Source organism: Hemiscyllium ocellatum, chromosome 33 (assembly GCF_020745735.1).
Source record: "Hemiscyllium ocellatum isolate sHemOce1 chromosome 33, sHemOce1.pat.X.cur, whole genome shotgun sequence".
Classification (NCBI taxonomy): domain Eukaryota; kingdom Metazoa; phylum Chordata; class Chondrichthyes; order Orectolobiformes; family Hemiscylliidae; genus Hemiscyllium; species Hemiscyllium ocellatum.
In genome coordinates, this window is record NC_083433.1 from 13,667,647 (window position 1) to 13,684,279 (window position 16,633).

The 16,633-nt window shown below is 44.9% G+C and overlaps 1 protein-coding gene across 1 annotated transcript in view; it reads right to left on the reverse strand.

The window, feature by feature from the left end:
* Positions 1–2,663: 2,663 nt before the first annotated feature.
* The window catches only part of ncf4 (neutrophil cytosolic factor 4), a 77,009-nt gene continuing 63,039 nt past the window's right edge, over positions 2,664–16,633 (reverse strand). Inside the window, exon 10 of the mRNA XM_060849130.1 lies at positions 2,664–4,823. Within this exon, the coding sequence (XP_060705113.1) occupies positions 4,622–4,823 (202 nt within the window). The 3' untranslated portion in view covers positions 2,664–4,621. The remainder of the gene's footprint in view (positions 4,824–16,633) is intronic.

Here is a 16,633-nt window from a genome sequence, read left to right on the forward strand (position 1 = left end):
AGGGTTGGCTTATGAGGAGAGACTGAGTAGATTGGGATTATATTCAATGGAATTCAGAAGAATGAGGGGGGATCTTATAGAAAGATGTAAAATTATAAAGGGAATCAATAAAATAGGAGTAAAGAGGTTGTTTCCACTGGCGGGTGGACTTAGAACGAGGGGGCATAGCCTCAAAATAAGGGGGAACAGGTTTCAGACTGAGTTCAGGAGGAACTTCTTCACCCAAAGGGTTGTGAATCTGCCCAGGGAAGCAGTTGAGGCTAGCTCGTTGAATGGTTTTAAGGCAAAGAGAGATAGATTGTTGAACAGAAAAGGGGTTGAGGGTTATGGTGAGTTGGCAGGTAAGTGGAGCTGAGTCCATGAGAAGATCAGCCATGATCTTATTGAATGGCAGAACAGGCTCGATGGGCCAGATGGCCTACTCCTGCTCCTAGTTCTTGTGGTCTTCTGTTGTTATGCATTGCCTAAGAGTGTGGTCAGGTCAGATTTAATCACAGATTTCAAAAAGAAATTGGGTAAGATCCAGAAGGAAGAGAAATTTGCAGGGCTATGGGGAAAGAGCAGGCAGGGGAGGGGTGTGTCCAGCTCAATTCCTCGAGCAAAAAGCCCTGGCTTTGCAGGCCAAACGGTAAAACTATTCAATGATTCCATTTGCTTCTTGCAGTGTTCAACTTCTGCAATAGGCCATCACCACGTCACTAAGCTTCTCAATTTAAACAAAATGGGGGCGGCATGGTGGCACAGTGGTTAGCACTGCTGCCTCACAGCGCCTGGAGACCTGGGTTCAATTCCAGACTCAGACGACTGACTGTGTGGAGTTTGCACGTTCTCCCCGTGTCTGCGTGGGTTTCCTCCGGGTGCTCCGGTTTCCTCCCACAGTCACAAAGATGTGCGGGTCAGGTGAATTGGCCATTCTAAATTGCCCATAGTGGTAAGGGGTAAGGGATAATGTAGGGGTATGGGTGGGTTGCGCTTCGGCGGGTCGGTGTGGACTTGTTGGGCCGAAGGGCCTGTTTCCACACTGTAAGTAATCTAATCTAAAAATGTATTCTCAAGCATTAGGCCATAGGTACTGCCGGTGAAAACCTCTCCCACTGACGCTACATTGTTGAAATTCCCCTCTATCACTTGCAATATAAGTTACTGCTAGACTAGATTTTCTTCTTCATTCACAGGATGTGGTTCACTGGCTGGGCCCAGTATTTATTGCCCGTCCCAAGTTACTCCTTGAGGAGGTACTAGTGAGCTGCCTTCTTGAACCGCTGCAGTCCTTGGGCTGTAGGGATACCCACAATGATGTTCAGAAGAGAGTTTCAAGACTTTGACCCAGTGACATTGAAGGATTGACGATATATTTCTAAGTCAAGATGATGAGTGGCTTAAGGGGGACCTTGAATGGGGTGGCTTTCCCAAGTATCTGCTTCCCCCGTCCTTCGAGATGGAAGTGGTTGTGAGCTTGGAAGGTGCTGTCTGAGGATCGTTGGTGAATATCTGCAGTGCATCTTGTAGATAGTACACCCTGCTGCTACTGAGTGTCAGTGGAGGAGGGCATGGATACTTGTGGATGTGGTGACACTCAAACGCTCATGAACAGTGTCATTCTTCGCCTGTCCCTGTGTTTTTATTTTTGCTGCTGTTTACCTATTATTTACTTATCTATGTTACTTAACTCTGTGATCTGCCTGTATTGCTTGAAAGACAAAGCTTTTCACTGTGCCTTGGTACACATGACAATAAATTAAATTAATTTCAATCCAAGTCAAGCGAGGGCTGCTTTGTCCTGGATGATGTCAAGCTTCTTGAGTGTTGTTGGAGCTGCACCCGTCCTGACAAGTGGGGAGTATTCCATCACACTCCCTGACCTGTGCCTCGTTGATGGTGGACAGGTTTTGGGGAGTCAGGAGGCGAGTTATTCGTGGCTGGATTCCCGGTATTTGATTTGCATATGGCCAATATATTTCAATTTCTGGCCAAGGGTAATCTCCAGGATGTTGATAGTGGGGATTTGTTCATGGTCGTACCATTGAATGTCGAGAAGAGATGGGTGGATTCTGTCTTGTGGGAGACAGACTTTGCCTGGCGTTTATGTGGCACAAATGTTACTTGCCACAAATCCAACTGGTTGAAAAGGAACTAGGTCTCTGTGCAATAAAGGTCTGACTCTGACTGTCTCCTGTGCTGAATGAACAGTTGGATTAAAATTAAAGCAAGGGGGTTGGAGACTTGATTGGTTGGATAGCTGGTTTGTGACATGGGAGGATGCCAACCACATGAGTTCAATCCCAACACTGGCTGAGATTACCATGATGGTCCTACCTTCTGAATCCCTCCCCTCACCTGAAGGTACGGCAATCCTCAGGTTATGGATCAGTGGTGCTGGAAGAGCACAGCAGTTTAGGCAGCATCCAACGAGCAGCGAAATCGACGTTTCGGGCAAAAGCCCTCAGGTTAAACCCCCACCGATTGTCTCTCTGTAATGAGACAGTAGCCCCATGGTCTTGTAATCTATGATGTCTTTACCTTTATACCGATAACTTCTCGGAACGCAAGAAGGCAAACCTGATGGAAATGATCTCTTGGGAAACTTAACATGAATGGTCAAAAAGAATATCATTTGAAAGGCAGCCTCAGGTTTTACAAATGAAATGAAATGAAAGATAACGTGTGCAAGAGACTGTCCAATTTAATAGTTATAGGGTTGGACAAATGTTGAACCTTTCTTGAAGGAGCGACAAGCTTCTTGTCCTGCACTCCATCAGAACAAATGCAAGAACGCAAACATCAAGTCACAACTATTTGTACTGCAGTGTGGTGTAGGTTGTAATCATTTAAATTTAGCAGACTAAAATACTTGGCCCACATCTCTCCACCAAATAGTGTTCATCTTAGTTGTTCAACAATGCATAAGTCACATTGGAAGGGAAGACCAGTTATCAATTTAATCTCATCCATTATCTAGTCACCCACAGTTAAAGCTGAGCACAATAGTTCTAAATGAAACTGAAAGAGGTTCAGGGGTTATAGTAGACTCAATTCCCAGTCACCTCAAAAACAGCAGTCAAAAAGAGGAAATAAAATGTAGCACTGAAGATTTTAAAGTGTAGTGTACGAACCAAAGTGTATTGTGCTCAGTCGATGGTTCCGTGAGGGTTGTGTTCACCTCTCAGGCATTAGGAGAGTTTGTCTAATGCTGGGGAACAGACAGAAGTTGGTCATTAATGTTTGAGATATCTGGGTTATGAGGCAAGACTGAATGTTAAAACAAAAGCAGATGGGTTGGGGTTAGGGGTTGCACATGAGTTTTAAACTCAGAAAGAATGCTGAGAAATAAACAAACCTTGAAAATGCCCACTTGATTTTTTAAATATAATTCTTTCATGGGACAGGGACTTTGCTGTCTCGTCCAGTATTTGTTTATATCCCTTATTGCCCTTGAGAAGCCGGTGTTGAGCTGCAGCAGTTAGGTACACCCACAGTGCAGTCAGGGAGAGAGTTGAGGATTCTGACCTAGTGACAAATGAAGCCATGGTGATATAGTTCAAAGTCAACATGGTGCATGACTTGAATGGGATGAGTAATAGAGAGTGTGTGAGGGAAGGTGCACTACGAGGTGGAGAGTGGGTGAAAAGTGAGATGGAGGGGAGAGTGAGCCTGATGCACACACCCCCATCTTCCACCTCATCCCAATGCACAACTCAGAGGAAAGCCCTGGCTGTGAGATAACCTACTTCTGACCCCACTTTCATCTGATTTTCATTGAGACCAACTCAGAGGATGTGCCACCAGGGACGATCCAATGTCGGTGCTACTTCAAACCAATTTCTTAACTCAACCCTAACCCCCTGAATGGCTGCCAGTGGCAGGTATCATGCTTAACATGTGGAAGTGGTTAAATTCAGCATTACAATGGACCACATAGGTAGTGTTATGGTAATATCACTGGACTGGTAACCTAGGGATCCAAGTTATTGTCCTGGGGAGTGGGGTTCAAACCTCACTGCAGTAAAATTAAAGTTCAATAAAAACTACCTGAACTGTTACATGTCATAAAAACCCATTTTCTTCATTAGGGGGAAGGGAATCTACTTTCATTCTCTGGTCTGGCCTACACAAAACTCCTGCTGCAACGCTGTTGATTCTTAAGTGACCTGTGAAGTGGCTGAGCAAGTGATTATGTTCAAAAGTAATTCGGGATGGGTATCAAATGTTAGTCTTGCCAGCAACACTCACAACTCATGCAAGAATGAGAAAAAAAAGCCTGTTTTTCTTTCGCATCCCAGCATGACAATGGGGATGGCAACTTTTTTTTCAGAATGTGCCTCTGAGCTAAAAATCAAGGTCATGGATACTAGTCCCTCCCGAGGGATCTGTAGATATTCAAAAACAGAACACTGATTGTCAAACCTAATCCAGCATTGGTGATCAGACAAGGTCCAACTGATCATTTTCCATCTTCCTACATCAGATGAGCCAAAAGAAAATGAGCAAGAGTACAGATGAGGGAGAATTAAATTCCTTTGAAAAGAAGAGGTGATGACCCGAATAATAATTAGCATGGGTCACTGAGAATGAACCAATTCATAAGTCCCTTGAGAGAAACACATTCGTTCGCAAATGTGCCTCAGGGATTTGTGTTGTACACCGATAAATCATCCTTTCTAGTCACGTGCAGTACCCAAGGGGCGGAATCGGGCTTTCGGAACCACGAGTGATCTTTGGCCTCCAACACCATCAATTCAACATCCATGTCATCTACAATGCGCACCATATCTCCCTCCATGTCGCGATAGTTAAGGGCGATGGCTTTGTTCCCAAACTCAGCCCTGGAACATCAAGAAAACACAATTGTTTTTAGTCTAAACAATGCAAGAGACAGGTCTTAGTGGCCATTGTCTGGCAGTCTTAGAATCAGGAGGTTGTCCATTTTGTTTTGATTATATGGATCACTGCAACTCGAAATGTTGGCTTGCTTTCATATTCTCAAAGACAAGTCGAGATCAGCAACAAATAAATGTTGCTTTAGACCCAGCTATGCCTTTATCACCAATAAATCCACAGTCCCAAGGGCAAGATTATCTCGCTTCTCTATATATTGCAGTTACAAGCAAATTACAACCCATCACGCCAAACCAACTTTCCTCCATTGACTCCATCTTGTTGCCTTAGGAAGGCAGCCAACATCATCAAAGACACCCCCCCACCCCGGTTATAATCTCTTCCAAACTCTTCTATCGGGCAAAAGATACAGAGGCTTAAACACAAGTACCAACAGATTTAAGAACAGCTTCTTCCCCGCTGTTATTAGACTTCTGAATGGACCTCTCAAGTTTCAAATCTAATATTGATCTTGTTTTTTTTTGTGCACCTTCTCTGCAGCTGTAATCTTCTGTGCCTCACTCCGTTCTATCACTCTTTGGTTTTTGCACGGTATGATCTGCCTGTTCTGCACGCAAAACAAAACTTTTCACTGTACCTAGGTATACGCGATAATAATAAATCATATCAAACCAAATTCTATGCAGACGCAAAGCAGATTCTGAAAATTAGCTCCTTGCTCCCTGCCCACACAAAAGTCCCTGGCTAATTCATTGCATTTCCCTTGGGAGCAGACTATCATCCTGAAGCCATTTTATATTTGCATGCCTCTCTTTGTTTGTTTGGGTGCACTGGACAGAAAAGCCACACAACAACAGTGTAAAGGTAAACAAGAAGTCATCATATTCTTACCAGACTACAGGGCTGCTCTCCCATTAGACAGAGAGAGAGGGAGGGAGGGAGGGGGAGAGGGAGAGAGAGAGAGATCTGGTGGTAGTTTAACTCGAAGATCACAACATTTCAGGTGAGGGGACAGGTTGAGAAATAGAGTTCATTCTGGTAACCTCAGCCCGTGCAGGAATTGAATCCATTGTAATAATGAATAAAAGTCCACACTTTTAGGTCACTCATCACCTATCCTGCTGACCATACCTAATTTGGATCATTATTCACTTGAACGTTCAATATACTTACTAGTACAACAAGAGTCCCTGCAATCCATCAAGTCCCAGAGACGGAGATATTCAAACATAAGGCAAATCACCATCCCCCAAAAAATTACTAGAATGTGAATTAAGCCAAGAAAAATGCGTAACCTCTTATTGGTATCCTAGGATATGGCCTATCATAATTTCCAACAAGGGTCAGTTCCATAAGACAATATTCCTCAAAGGCACAGGATCTAGCCTCACCCTGCTTACCCTGTTGATGTAATTCTTTCAGAAAAAGGAAGATGGTGGTGCAGTAGTAAGGTCACTGGATTAGTCATCCAGACTAATCCTCTTCGTTCAAATATTACTGTGGTCAGTGGTGAAAGTTGAATTCAACAAATAATCTGATCAGGGTAAAGGGGAACCAACGACGACCATGCATCATTGTAATTGTGGTAAAAACCCATCTGGTTCACTAATACCCTTTAGGGAAGTAAACTGCCATCATTAGCTGGTTTGGGCCTACATGTGACTCCAGATCCACAGCAAGGTAGTTGAATATTAACTGTCCTCTGGGCAATTAGGGATGGGCAATAAATGTTGATCCACCTTGTTATGCTCAAGTCCTGTGAACAAATAAAAAACACAGCCAATTCTTCCATCTTCCCACTATGGCATCTGGTTGAACAACTCAGTGCTAGAGTACAGTATGCCATAGTTCAATACACTCTCTCGTCTCTGAGGTTCTGGGTGCTACTCCCACTCCACAAGAGACGTTCTGCTAATATTTCAATGCAGTGCTGAAGGACAGTTGCTCTATTGGGTGTGCTGTCTTTTGGATAAGATGTCAAACTCAAGCCCCGATCTACAGGCTTTGGCGGAAATAAAAGATTCTATAACATTTCTAAAAATAAACGGTGTCTCAGTGGTTAACACTACTGCCTCGCAGCGCCAGGGACTCAGCTTTGATTCCTGCCTCAGGTGACTGTCTGTGTGGAGTTTGCACACTCTCCCCATGTCTGCGTGGGTTTCCTCCGGGTGCCCCGGTTTCCTCCCACAATCATGCTAAATGTGGGATAAGGTGGGGGTCTACGTCTGGGCGAAATACAGTGCAGAGGGTTGGTGCAGACTTGATGGGCTGAATGGCCTCTTTCCACACTGTAGGGATTCTATGAAATTCTGAAGATTGACTGTCTCCTCCCTGGCTAACCACCATCTGTTGCACTTTCCTTGGGTGCAGGGTGATCATCCTGAGGTCATTATATAATTCCTGATGAAGGACTCTAGCCCGAAATGCTGATTCTCCTGTTTCTTGGATGCTGTCTGACCTGCTGTGCTTTTCCAGCACCACACTCTCGACATCATTTTATAATTGTATGTCTTTCTTTACTTACTGGGTGTGCTGGATAGAGAAGTACACAATACCAGTGTAAATTCCCTGTTGTGTGCAAAACCAGTGGATTAGCCAAGATAAATGTGGAGTTATGGAGATGGGGGATGAGGGGGGAATACTCCATTGGAGAGTTGGTGCAGACTCAATGGGCTGAATGGCCTCTATCTGCACTGTGGGGATTCTATGAGTCAGTTTGAAGAAGAAGAGGGGACCTCTCACCAATATTTCCACTCACAACCAGATTATCTGATCATTATCACGAGCTCTTGAAATGTTTCCTACCTTCCCAGGATGGTATGGTGACTCAGTGGTTAGCACTGCTGCCTCATAGTGCCAGGGAGCTGGGTTCAATTCCAGCCTCGGGTGACCGTCTGTATGGAGTTTTCATGTTCTCCATATATCTGTGTGTGTTTCCTCCCACAGTCCAAAGATATGCAGGTTAGGTGGATTGGCCATGGGAAATGCAGGGTTACAGGGATAGGATAGTGGGGTGGGTCTGGGAGGGAAGTTCAGTCTGGACTTGATGGCCCGAATGGTGAGACTGCAAAAATTATTTCACCTCAAAAAATACTTTCTTGTATTTCCAGATGACTGGTGGCTATGAAAAGCTCCACATAACTGTGGATCCTTCTTAAAAGGCTCAGTTTGTGTCACTGAAGTTTCCGCAGAAATTTGACACCTATCATTGTAACCCCAACTAACCTCCATGAAGCATCATAGCCTCAATTTAGCCGCATCTGAGCTCTTGTCAATCTTGCCTTATCCGGTCTCCAAACGGACACACCTCCCACGGAACTGCAGCTCTGTGAGCGAGTGCAAACGTTGGAAATGCTGACACTGCAGCACATCCAGAGTAAAGACCGGGAAAAATCCACCCACTCATATTGACTATATGACAGGATTAGCAGAAACATTTCCAAATTCAAGTCTGAGATTCCAATGGAGAAAGTTAACTTCCTAATCTAAACATTCAATATGTAATACTCGTCTGACTTTAAGAACACTGCTAAATACAATCGAAATCCTACCACTCAGTATTACGAGACTTATTAATTTAAGACTGAAATAAATAATGATGATTTTGTAGGTGCTTGGCAAAATGGTTTTATTGGTCTAGTGATTTGAGGTGAACACCAGTAACCTATACAACCATAATGTTATCATGACCGGATTCTAACCTGATCCGCACTATTTCCCAAAAAATACTACTAGATGACAAACAGTGGATGTATAGAATTCCTACAATATGGAAAGAGGTCATTCAGCCCAATAAGACTGCACTGACCCTCTGAAGAATCCCACCCAGATTCCTGCCCTATCCCCATAACCTTGCATTTCCCATGGCTAGCCTACACAATTTAGCATGGCCAATCCACCTAACCTGCACATCTTTTCTGAAGAAGGGTCATTTAAGGGTGGCATGGTGGATCAGTGGCTAGCACTGCCACCTGGGCTCGTTTCCACCCTCGGGCGACTGTCTGTGTGGAGTTTGCACATTCTCCCAGTGTCTGCGTGGGTTTCCTTTGGGTGCTCCAGTTTCCTCATGCAGGTCAGGGTGAATTGGCCATGCTAATTGCCCATCGTGTTAGGTGCATTAATCAGGGGTAAATATGGGGTAAGGGAATGGTTCTGGGTGGGTTACTCTTCGGCGGGCCAGTGTGGACTTGTTAGGCCGAAGGGCCTGTTTCCACACCGTAGGCAATTAGTCACTTGACCTGAAATGTTAACTTAGATTTCTCTCCACAGATGCTGCCAGACCAGCTGAGCTTTTCCGGCAATTTCTGTTTCTCTTTTTGCACATCATTGGACTGTGGGAGAAGCTAGAGCACCTGGAAGAAACCTACGCAGACACAGGGAGAATGTGCAAACCCCACACAGACTATCACCCAAGGGTGGAATCAAAATGGGGTCCCTGGCATAGTAAGGCAGCAGGGCTAATCACTGTGATACCCATCTATCAAAGGTTTAAGGAGAGGTCACTGATCTGAGCTAGATGGGTGGTACTTACCCTTCCTGAGACGATATGGGTAAGATGGTGGAAAGGGCAGGTACTTGGGTGGGCTAGCACTGGAGAGATATCCACACACCCACTTACTGCCATCTCAGTGGCTTTGAGCAGGTATGTCCATCACCCACCTTCACAACCCATGGCCAATATGGACCTTTAAATGGTTACTCCCCGACCACTTGAAGGACGTATCTTGCCTGGGCTATGATTGTTTCAGTTCCAGGTGGTTAGTAAACCAGGCAGGCAGGCTATTGGTTCAGATTGGAAGGTGGGGTGTCTCTTAACCTGCCTTAATGATTAAAAATATGGGGCTGGGCCATGGCTGGGAGAGGCCATTGGGAGCTACCTTTCTGTCCTCACTTCTGATTCTTAGGCTCTCCCTCTCCCTTCCACCATCCCCTCAAAATATCAACCTTTCTCAACAACCTTCATCTTATGGAGGTAGTGAGCCACCTTCTCAAAACATGGCACTCTGTCTAATGTAGCTCACTAAAGCCACAATGCTGTTAGAGAGGGAGGTCCAAGCAGGGTCTAGGACAGTTCTCACATACCCTGGTGGCTCTCCTGTTTTTTGGATCATTTATCTTTGCTTCACCCCTTGCCCTGTGCCAACTTTCACTCTTGACAGCTTTTGCAAGTGACTTCACAATGCATTTTGGACAGACTAGAGTAGGATAGTATTGCAAAAAATGAGGCCATTCAACCCATCAAGTTCATACCAGTTCATTCAAAAGGCAATTCAGTTAGTCATTGAGTTATTCAGCCCAGAAACAGCCCCTTCAGTCCAACCAGTCCATGCCAACCATAATCCTGCACTTGGCCCACATCCTTCCAGACCTTTCCCCATCATGAACTTATTCAAATGTCCTTTAAGCATTGCAATTGTACCAGCATCCATTACTTCCTCTGGAAGTTCATTCGACACATAAACCACTCTCTATGTAAAATACTTGTCCTTCATGTTATTCTTAGATTTTTTTGTCTTCTCAACTTAAAACTATGCCCCCTAGTTTTGGAATCCCTCCTTTAAAGAGACCTGCCATTCACCTTATGTATGTCCTTTATGATTTTACAAACCTGTATAAGGTCACCCCTCGGGCGACTGTCTGTGTGGAGTTTGCACGTTCTCCTCGTGTCTGCGTGGGTTTCCTCCAGGTGCTCCGGTTTCCTCCCACAGTCCAAAGATGTGCGGGTCAGGTGAATTGGCCATGCTAAATTGCCCGTAGTGTTAGGTAAGGGGTAAATGTAGGGGTATGGGTGGGTTGCGCTTTGGCGGGTCGGTGTGGACTTGTTGGGCCGAAGGGCCTGTTTCCACACTGTAAGTAATCTAATCTAATCTAATCAACTTCCTACACTCCAGTGAACAAGTCTCAACCTTTCCAGTTTCTCCTTATAATTCAAACCCTTCATTCCCAGCAACATCCTGGCAAAACTCTTGTGAATCCTGTCCAGTTTAATAATATCTTTCCAAAACAGAAATGGACACTGTACTCCAGAAGAGGGCTCACCAGTGTCCTATACTACCTCGACATGACGTCCCAACTCCTATACTCAAAGGTCTAAGCAATGAAGGCAAGTGTCCTTCTTAATTACCCTGCCAACGTGTGACACAAAGTTCAAAGAATTATGTACCTGAACCCCTAGGCTTTTCTGTTCTACAAAACTACACTCAACTTCACTTGTTCATTTCCTAATTTATACCTCAAATTATTCATTTCTTAACAATTAATTATTTTTATTAATCTTTTTGAACACTACAAAGAGACATGACAATATATGAGTCACAAACAGTAGTGGGCCATTCAGCCCCAGTGCCTGCCTCACCATTTATTGTGATCATGGCTGATCTGACTGTAACCTCAAATTCCCATTTGCCCCTGATGACTGTTCAATTCTTTGCTTAACAAGAATGTATCTACCTCTGTCGTAAAACTATTTAAAACCTCATCTTCCACTGTCCAATCAGCAAGAGTTCCAAAGACTCACGAACCTTTGAGAGAAATGTTTTTGCCTTCAACTGCTAATTTTTTAAACAGTGACCCCTAGTTCGAGATTCTCCCAAATCTACCCTGTCAAGGGCCCTCAAAATGTTTATGCTTCAATCAAGTCACCTCTAAGATACCAACTTAGCCTTTCCTCATAAAGCAGTGCTGAGTTCGAGGGATTTGACTGAGACAAGGTGGGGGGAGGGAAGGTGAGGGCACACGATGTGGCCTCCTCTATACTGGGGAGACAGGCCGCCTACTTGCGAAATGTTTCAGAGAACACCTCTGGGACACCTGGACCAACCAACCCAACCACCCCGTGGCTCAACACTTCAACTTCCCCTCCCATTCTACCAAGGACATGCAGGTCCTTGGACTCCTCCATCGCCAGACCATAACAACACGACGGTTGGAGGAAGAGTGCCTCATCTTCCGCCTAGGAACCCTCCAACCACAAGGGATGAACTCAGATTTCTCCAGTTTCCTCATTTCCCCTCCCCCCACCTTGTCTCAGTCAAATCCCTCGAACTCAGCACTGCCTTCCTAACCTGCAATCTTCTTTCTGACCTCTCCGCCCCCACCCCACTTCAGCCTATCACCCTCACCTTGACCTCCTTCCACCTATCGCATCTCCACTGTCCCTTCCCCAAGTCCCTCCTCCCTACCTTTTATCTTAGCCTGCTGGACACACTCTCCTCATTCCTGAAGAAGGGCTTATGTCCGAAATGTCGATTCTCCTATTCCTTGGATGCTGCCTGACCTGCTACGCTTTTCCAGCAACACATCGATAGTATTTAGACTTGCTCCGATTAGAAGAATTCATGGATTTTCTTAATTGTCGAGCCTCCATTAAATTTGAAGTCACAAACACACAAGAAAGTATTTACTTCCCAGATGCCACCGTATTTAAATTGGCAGGAGACAAGACGGGTAAATTAGCAATGAAGAATTTTTCAAAATAACTAACAGACTGCCCAGAAAGAGCTATCTGACTAACCACACTTTCCACAGACTGGTGTGGTCACAGCTAATTTGTTCCAACACAAATACACAGAACGCTGAAAGATTTTAACCAGTTTCAGTGTGCCCTATCTCAGATCTCAATCACAGGTTTAAATTTAACTGTTGACAGATTTGATTACAATAGCACCCATTGTATTGTTCCCCGTATAAGTAGCTCCAGACCTTGCGCAACTTTAAGCTAGCGGTTTTAATTCATTTTCAATTGTTTATTATCAAAGTGATTTCGATTCTCAGGTAGTTAAATATTTACATGTTTTCAGGTTCAAAGCTTCTGTTTTCATTCTAGCCTCCTTTGTATCCTATAACCTTACAAACTCTTTTCTCCTTCCTGTGCACTCTCCTCGTACCCCACTCCCACCCTTGCAGCCCCCTCCTTTCCCTTCTGCTCCACCTTTGCAACTTTCTGTTTTCCCACTGCCCCACCCATTGAAGCCTCTGATTCCTCCCACTTCCCCTTCCCCCATTACAGCATCCTCCCTCCTCTCCCTCCACCCAGGCAAACTCTTGTAGCCTGGCACTGTGTCTGGCAACATTCAAGACCCAGTGCCACCCTCACCCCCCCAGCTAAGGCCATCAGTGAAGCCATAACTGACTGCAATCCTCACAGCTGGAGGCTGAGAAGGTGATGGCCTAGTGGTATTATTGCTGGGCTATTAAGCCAGAGAACCAGCTAATATCCTGGGGACCCAGGTTCAAATCCCGTCATGGCGGATGGTAGAATTTGAATTTAATAGAAAAGGTAATCTTGAATTAAGAGTCTAATGATGACTGTGAATCATTTGTTGGAAAAACCCATCTGGTTTGCTAATGTCCTTTAGGGAAGGAAGCTGCCATCCTTACCTGATGTGGCCTACACGTACCTCCAAACCCACAGCAACATGGGTGACCCCTAACTGCCCTCTGGGCAACTAGGGATGGGCAATAAATGCTGACCCAGCCAGCAACGCCCTCATCCCATGAAGGAATAAATTACAGGCTGCTTCCCTCCCATGTGTGATGCTGATAGGCTGACCCAGTCAACCTATGGGCAGCAGACACAGAAGCAGAGCAGCCTATGATTGGAGGAGCAGCCTTTGGCTGCTGCTATTAGCACCTCCTCACTCTTGTGAGTGAGCAGTGTTGAAGGAACGCCGATTATAGTTCCAAGTTGGGATGGTGTGTGAGATTTGGAGGGGATCTTATACGTGCCAGTCCCCATGACCTTCTAGAAGGTGAGGATCATGGGTTGGATGGGTGTTGTGGGAGGAGTCTTGGTGAGTATCTTTACTAAAACTGTAGATGATATGTACAGTTGCCACTGGACCTCTGTGGTGGGTAGAATAGACTATTTAAAGGTGGGTGGGAGGAGGCGATAAGATATCTGTGACCATTCTGGTCAGAGGAAGCTGCAGATTCAATGAATATTATAATGAGCTTTCTCGTCTTCACTTGAGCAGCTTTTCTGTTTTTAACAACATGCAGAGAGTCGTGGGAAATTCGGAAGCTGAAAGGATGCAAGCGAGGCAGATTTCATGAGACTCATGCTTGCACAGCTCTGCTTGTAGGCCAAGAGACTCAACTAGCCTGATAAAATCCATACTTATCCCCCACTGGGTTCTGTCTACTGCCACTATGTGTCCATAATGGTGGGGGGGGGGCGAATCTTGAAGGTGCCAGATCAAGTGAGTTGCTTTGTTCTAGATGGTTCTGAAGCCCCTTGAGCAGCTTTGGAGCTAAACACTTATCCAGGCAGGAAGAAAGCATTTAGTGAGCTTTGAGAAGATTTATAGCTCAGGTTGAGGTTCTGGGTCTAAATTTTCTCACTATGCTGGAAGGTTTGTTTTCAGATGTTTCGTCCCCAAGTAACATCATTAGTGAGTCTCTGGTGAAGCACTCGTGGTATGGTCCGCTTTCTATTTATGTGTTTAGATTTCCTTGGATTGGTGACAGCATTTCCTGTGGTGATGTTATTTCCTGTTCTTTTTCTCAGAGTGGGGAAGGGGTAAATAACGTCACCAGCCCAAGGAAACCAAAACATATAAATAGAAAGCGATTCACTAACATCAGTGATTCACCAGAGGCTCACTGATGGTATTATCTAGTATGGTGATGAAACCTCTGTAAACGAACCTTCCAACTCAGTAAGCAAACTTATACCCAGGAAAACATTTTATCACACCCTTTACTTGTGCCTAAAAAACTTGCCTCATTATAATAGTTGCATTCTGCTACTGCATTCTAAAGATGGGAAAGAAATAATTAGCTTACATCAATCAAGAGATAGCAAGCAGCTTTACCAAGGTATACACACAACTTTGCTGAAGACTCATCTCGACTTGAAACTCTCCATGGATGCTTCCTAACCCACTGTGTTTTTCCAGCACTTTTTTTATTTTCAGTACACAACTCACTTCCCTATTTCAAAGTTCACTCCAAGGTAACAGCATGAAAAAATGAGGCAGGATTTGTTTCTCTTATGATCCTCTGTCTCCTCAGAAAAAAGGTGCAGGCCCTTGGTAGGATGTTGGTATTACTGAGTAAGGGCTTATGCCCGAAACATCAACTCTCCTACTCCTCGGATGTTGCCTGACCTGCTGTGCTTTTCCAGCACCACACTCTCGACTGATCTCCAGCATCCACAGTCCTCACCTTCTCCCTGTTAATGTTAGGTACCCTCTAGTATTATATAATGTGACAATTCTAGACTCTTGTGGTGCAGTGGTAGCATCCATATCTCTGAGCTGAGGAGGCCCTGCTTCAAGTCCTACCCGCCCCAGACTTGTGTAATAACATTTCTGAAGAGGTTGATTTCAGAATGCTGACACACTAGCCCTCAGAAGCGAGGCTATTTTTGCCATTGTTAGGCACTCAGGCCTGTGCGATTACTAAATGGGGGTTCAACCTATATGTTCCAGATGAGAATTGCCCCTCCTGAGGGTCCTGAGGCTAATTACAGAGCTTTGGCCAATGTCCTACCCGAGATGAGCTAATGCCTGGGCCTTTCCTGACTTATTAATCATAGGTCTCATGTGACAATTGGCAGAGCTGGTACAAAGCAGGATTACAAAGCCCCTGACATCAGACACACAAGATTTTTGCTTTGAAAGCCTTCCCCATTGCTGTAAGGGAACAAAACCCATTACATGTCGGTGTCAACGCTCTGTGATGAAGATTGAATTGTGCCCACAATTCTCCACCTGACATCTGGCATCTCACCAGAGGTTAAGGCAAAAGCAAATTTCTGACATTCTTTCAGAGGAAGGAAAACAGTTTAGCCCTCTCCTAAGTTTATTTTGATGTGTTCATGGGATTTGGGCATCGCTGACTAGGCCAGGATTTGTTGAAAATCCCCTAAATGCCCCAGAGAAGTTATTGGTGAGTTACCTTTGTAAACCACTGCGGTCCGAAGTGGATAGGGACACCCACAGTGCTGCTTCAACCGTATTACGGCCTGAATGCCTTCTCCCATCTCCTCACCCAAACCCCTCACACACTAGGCCTTAGTGTCACATGGGCTGCTACTGCATATAACCCATTGTCAGCAGCTGATGGTCCCCGTGAGCAGCTACTAATTCCCCCAGGCTGACCATTTCCCATACCATTGTCTGCCTAAGTGTTGTCCTCTCTCTTTGCAGGCTCCATCTCCACCAAGCCTTCACTCCTCCCTGTTCCCCCACCTCACCTTCAGTATATATGCCATTGAGACCTGACGCAGGTAGGACTTGAAGCAGGGTCTCCTAGGCTCCGGGATATGGATGCTACCACTGCATCTAGGTGGAATCCTAGGTAGAATTGTCACTTTATGGAGATACTTTTCCGCGCTGCAGTCAGTTCTGAAGAAGGGTCACTGGACTCGAAACTTTGCTTTCTCTCCTCAGATGTTGCCAGACTTGCTGAGTTGCTCCTGCAATTTCTGTGATTTTTGGAAACATTGCGTGCGTGTTTGGGGCTGGAAGAATTTTATGTGTACATAAAGCACTTTGCTTTAACCCTCTGTTTAGAAGTTAGAAGTTCCCACCACTTGATTCCCACATATAGTGAGTCCCAAATAGAATTCTTGGTCAGCCCTTCCCTAAGAGAGAGGTTAGGAGAAATCCCACACACATTGTTGGAATTGGGAATCGTTTCCAACAGGGTAATGGTTGGCTGAGAATATTTGTATATTTGCAGGAGAAACACAATAACTATGTGAAACGGAAGATATATATGGAGGATATTATTCACAACTCCTCCAAACAGAGCTTTTGTTTCTTCATGTTGTCATTCCCTATTGCTTTTT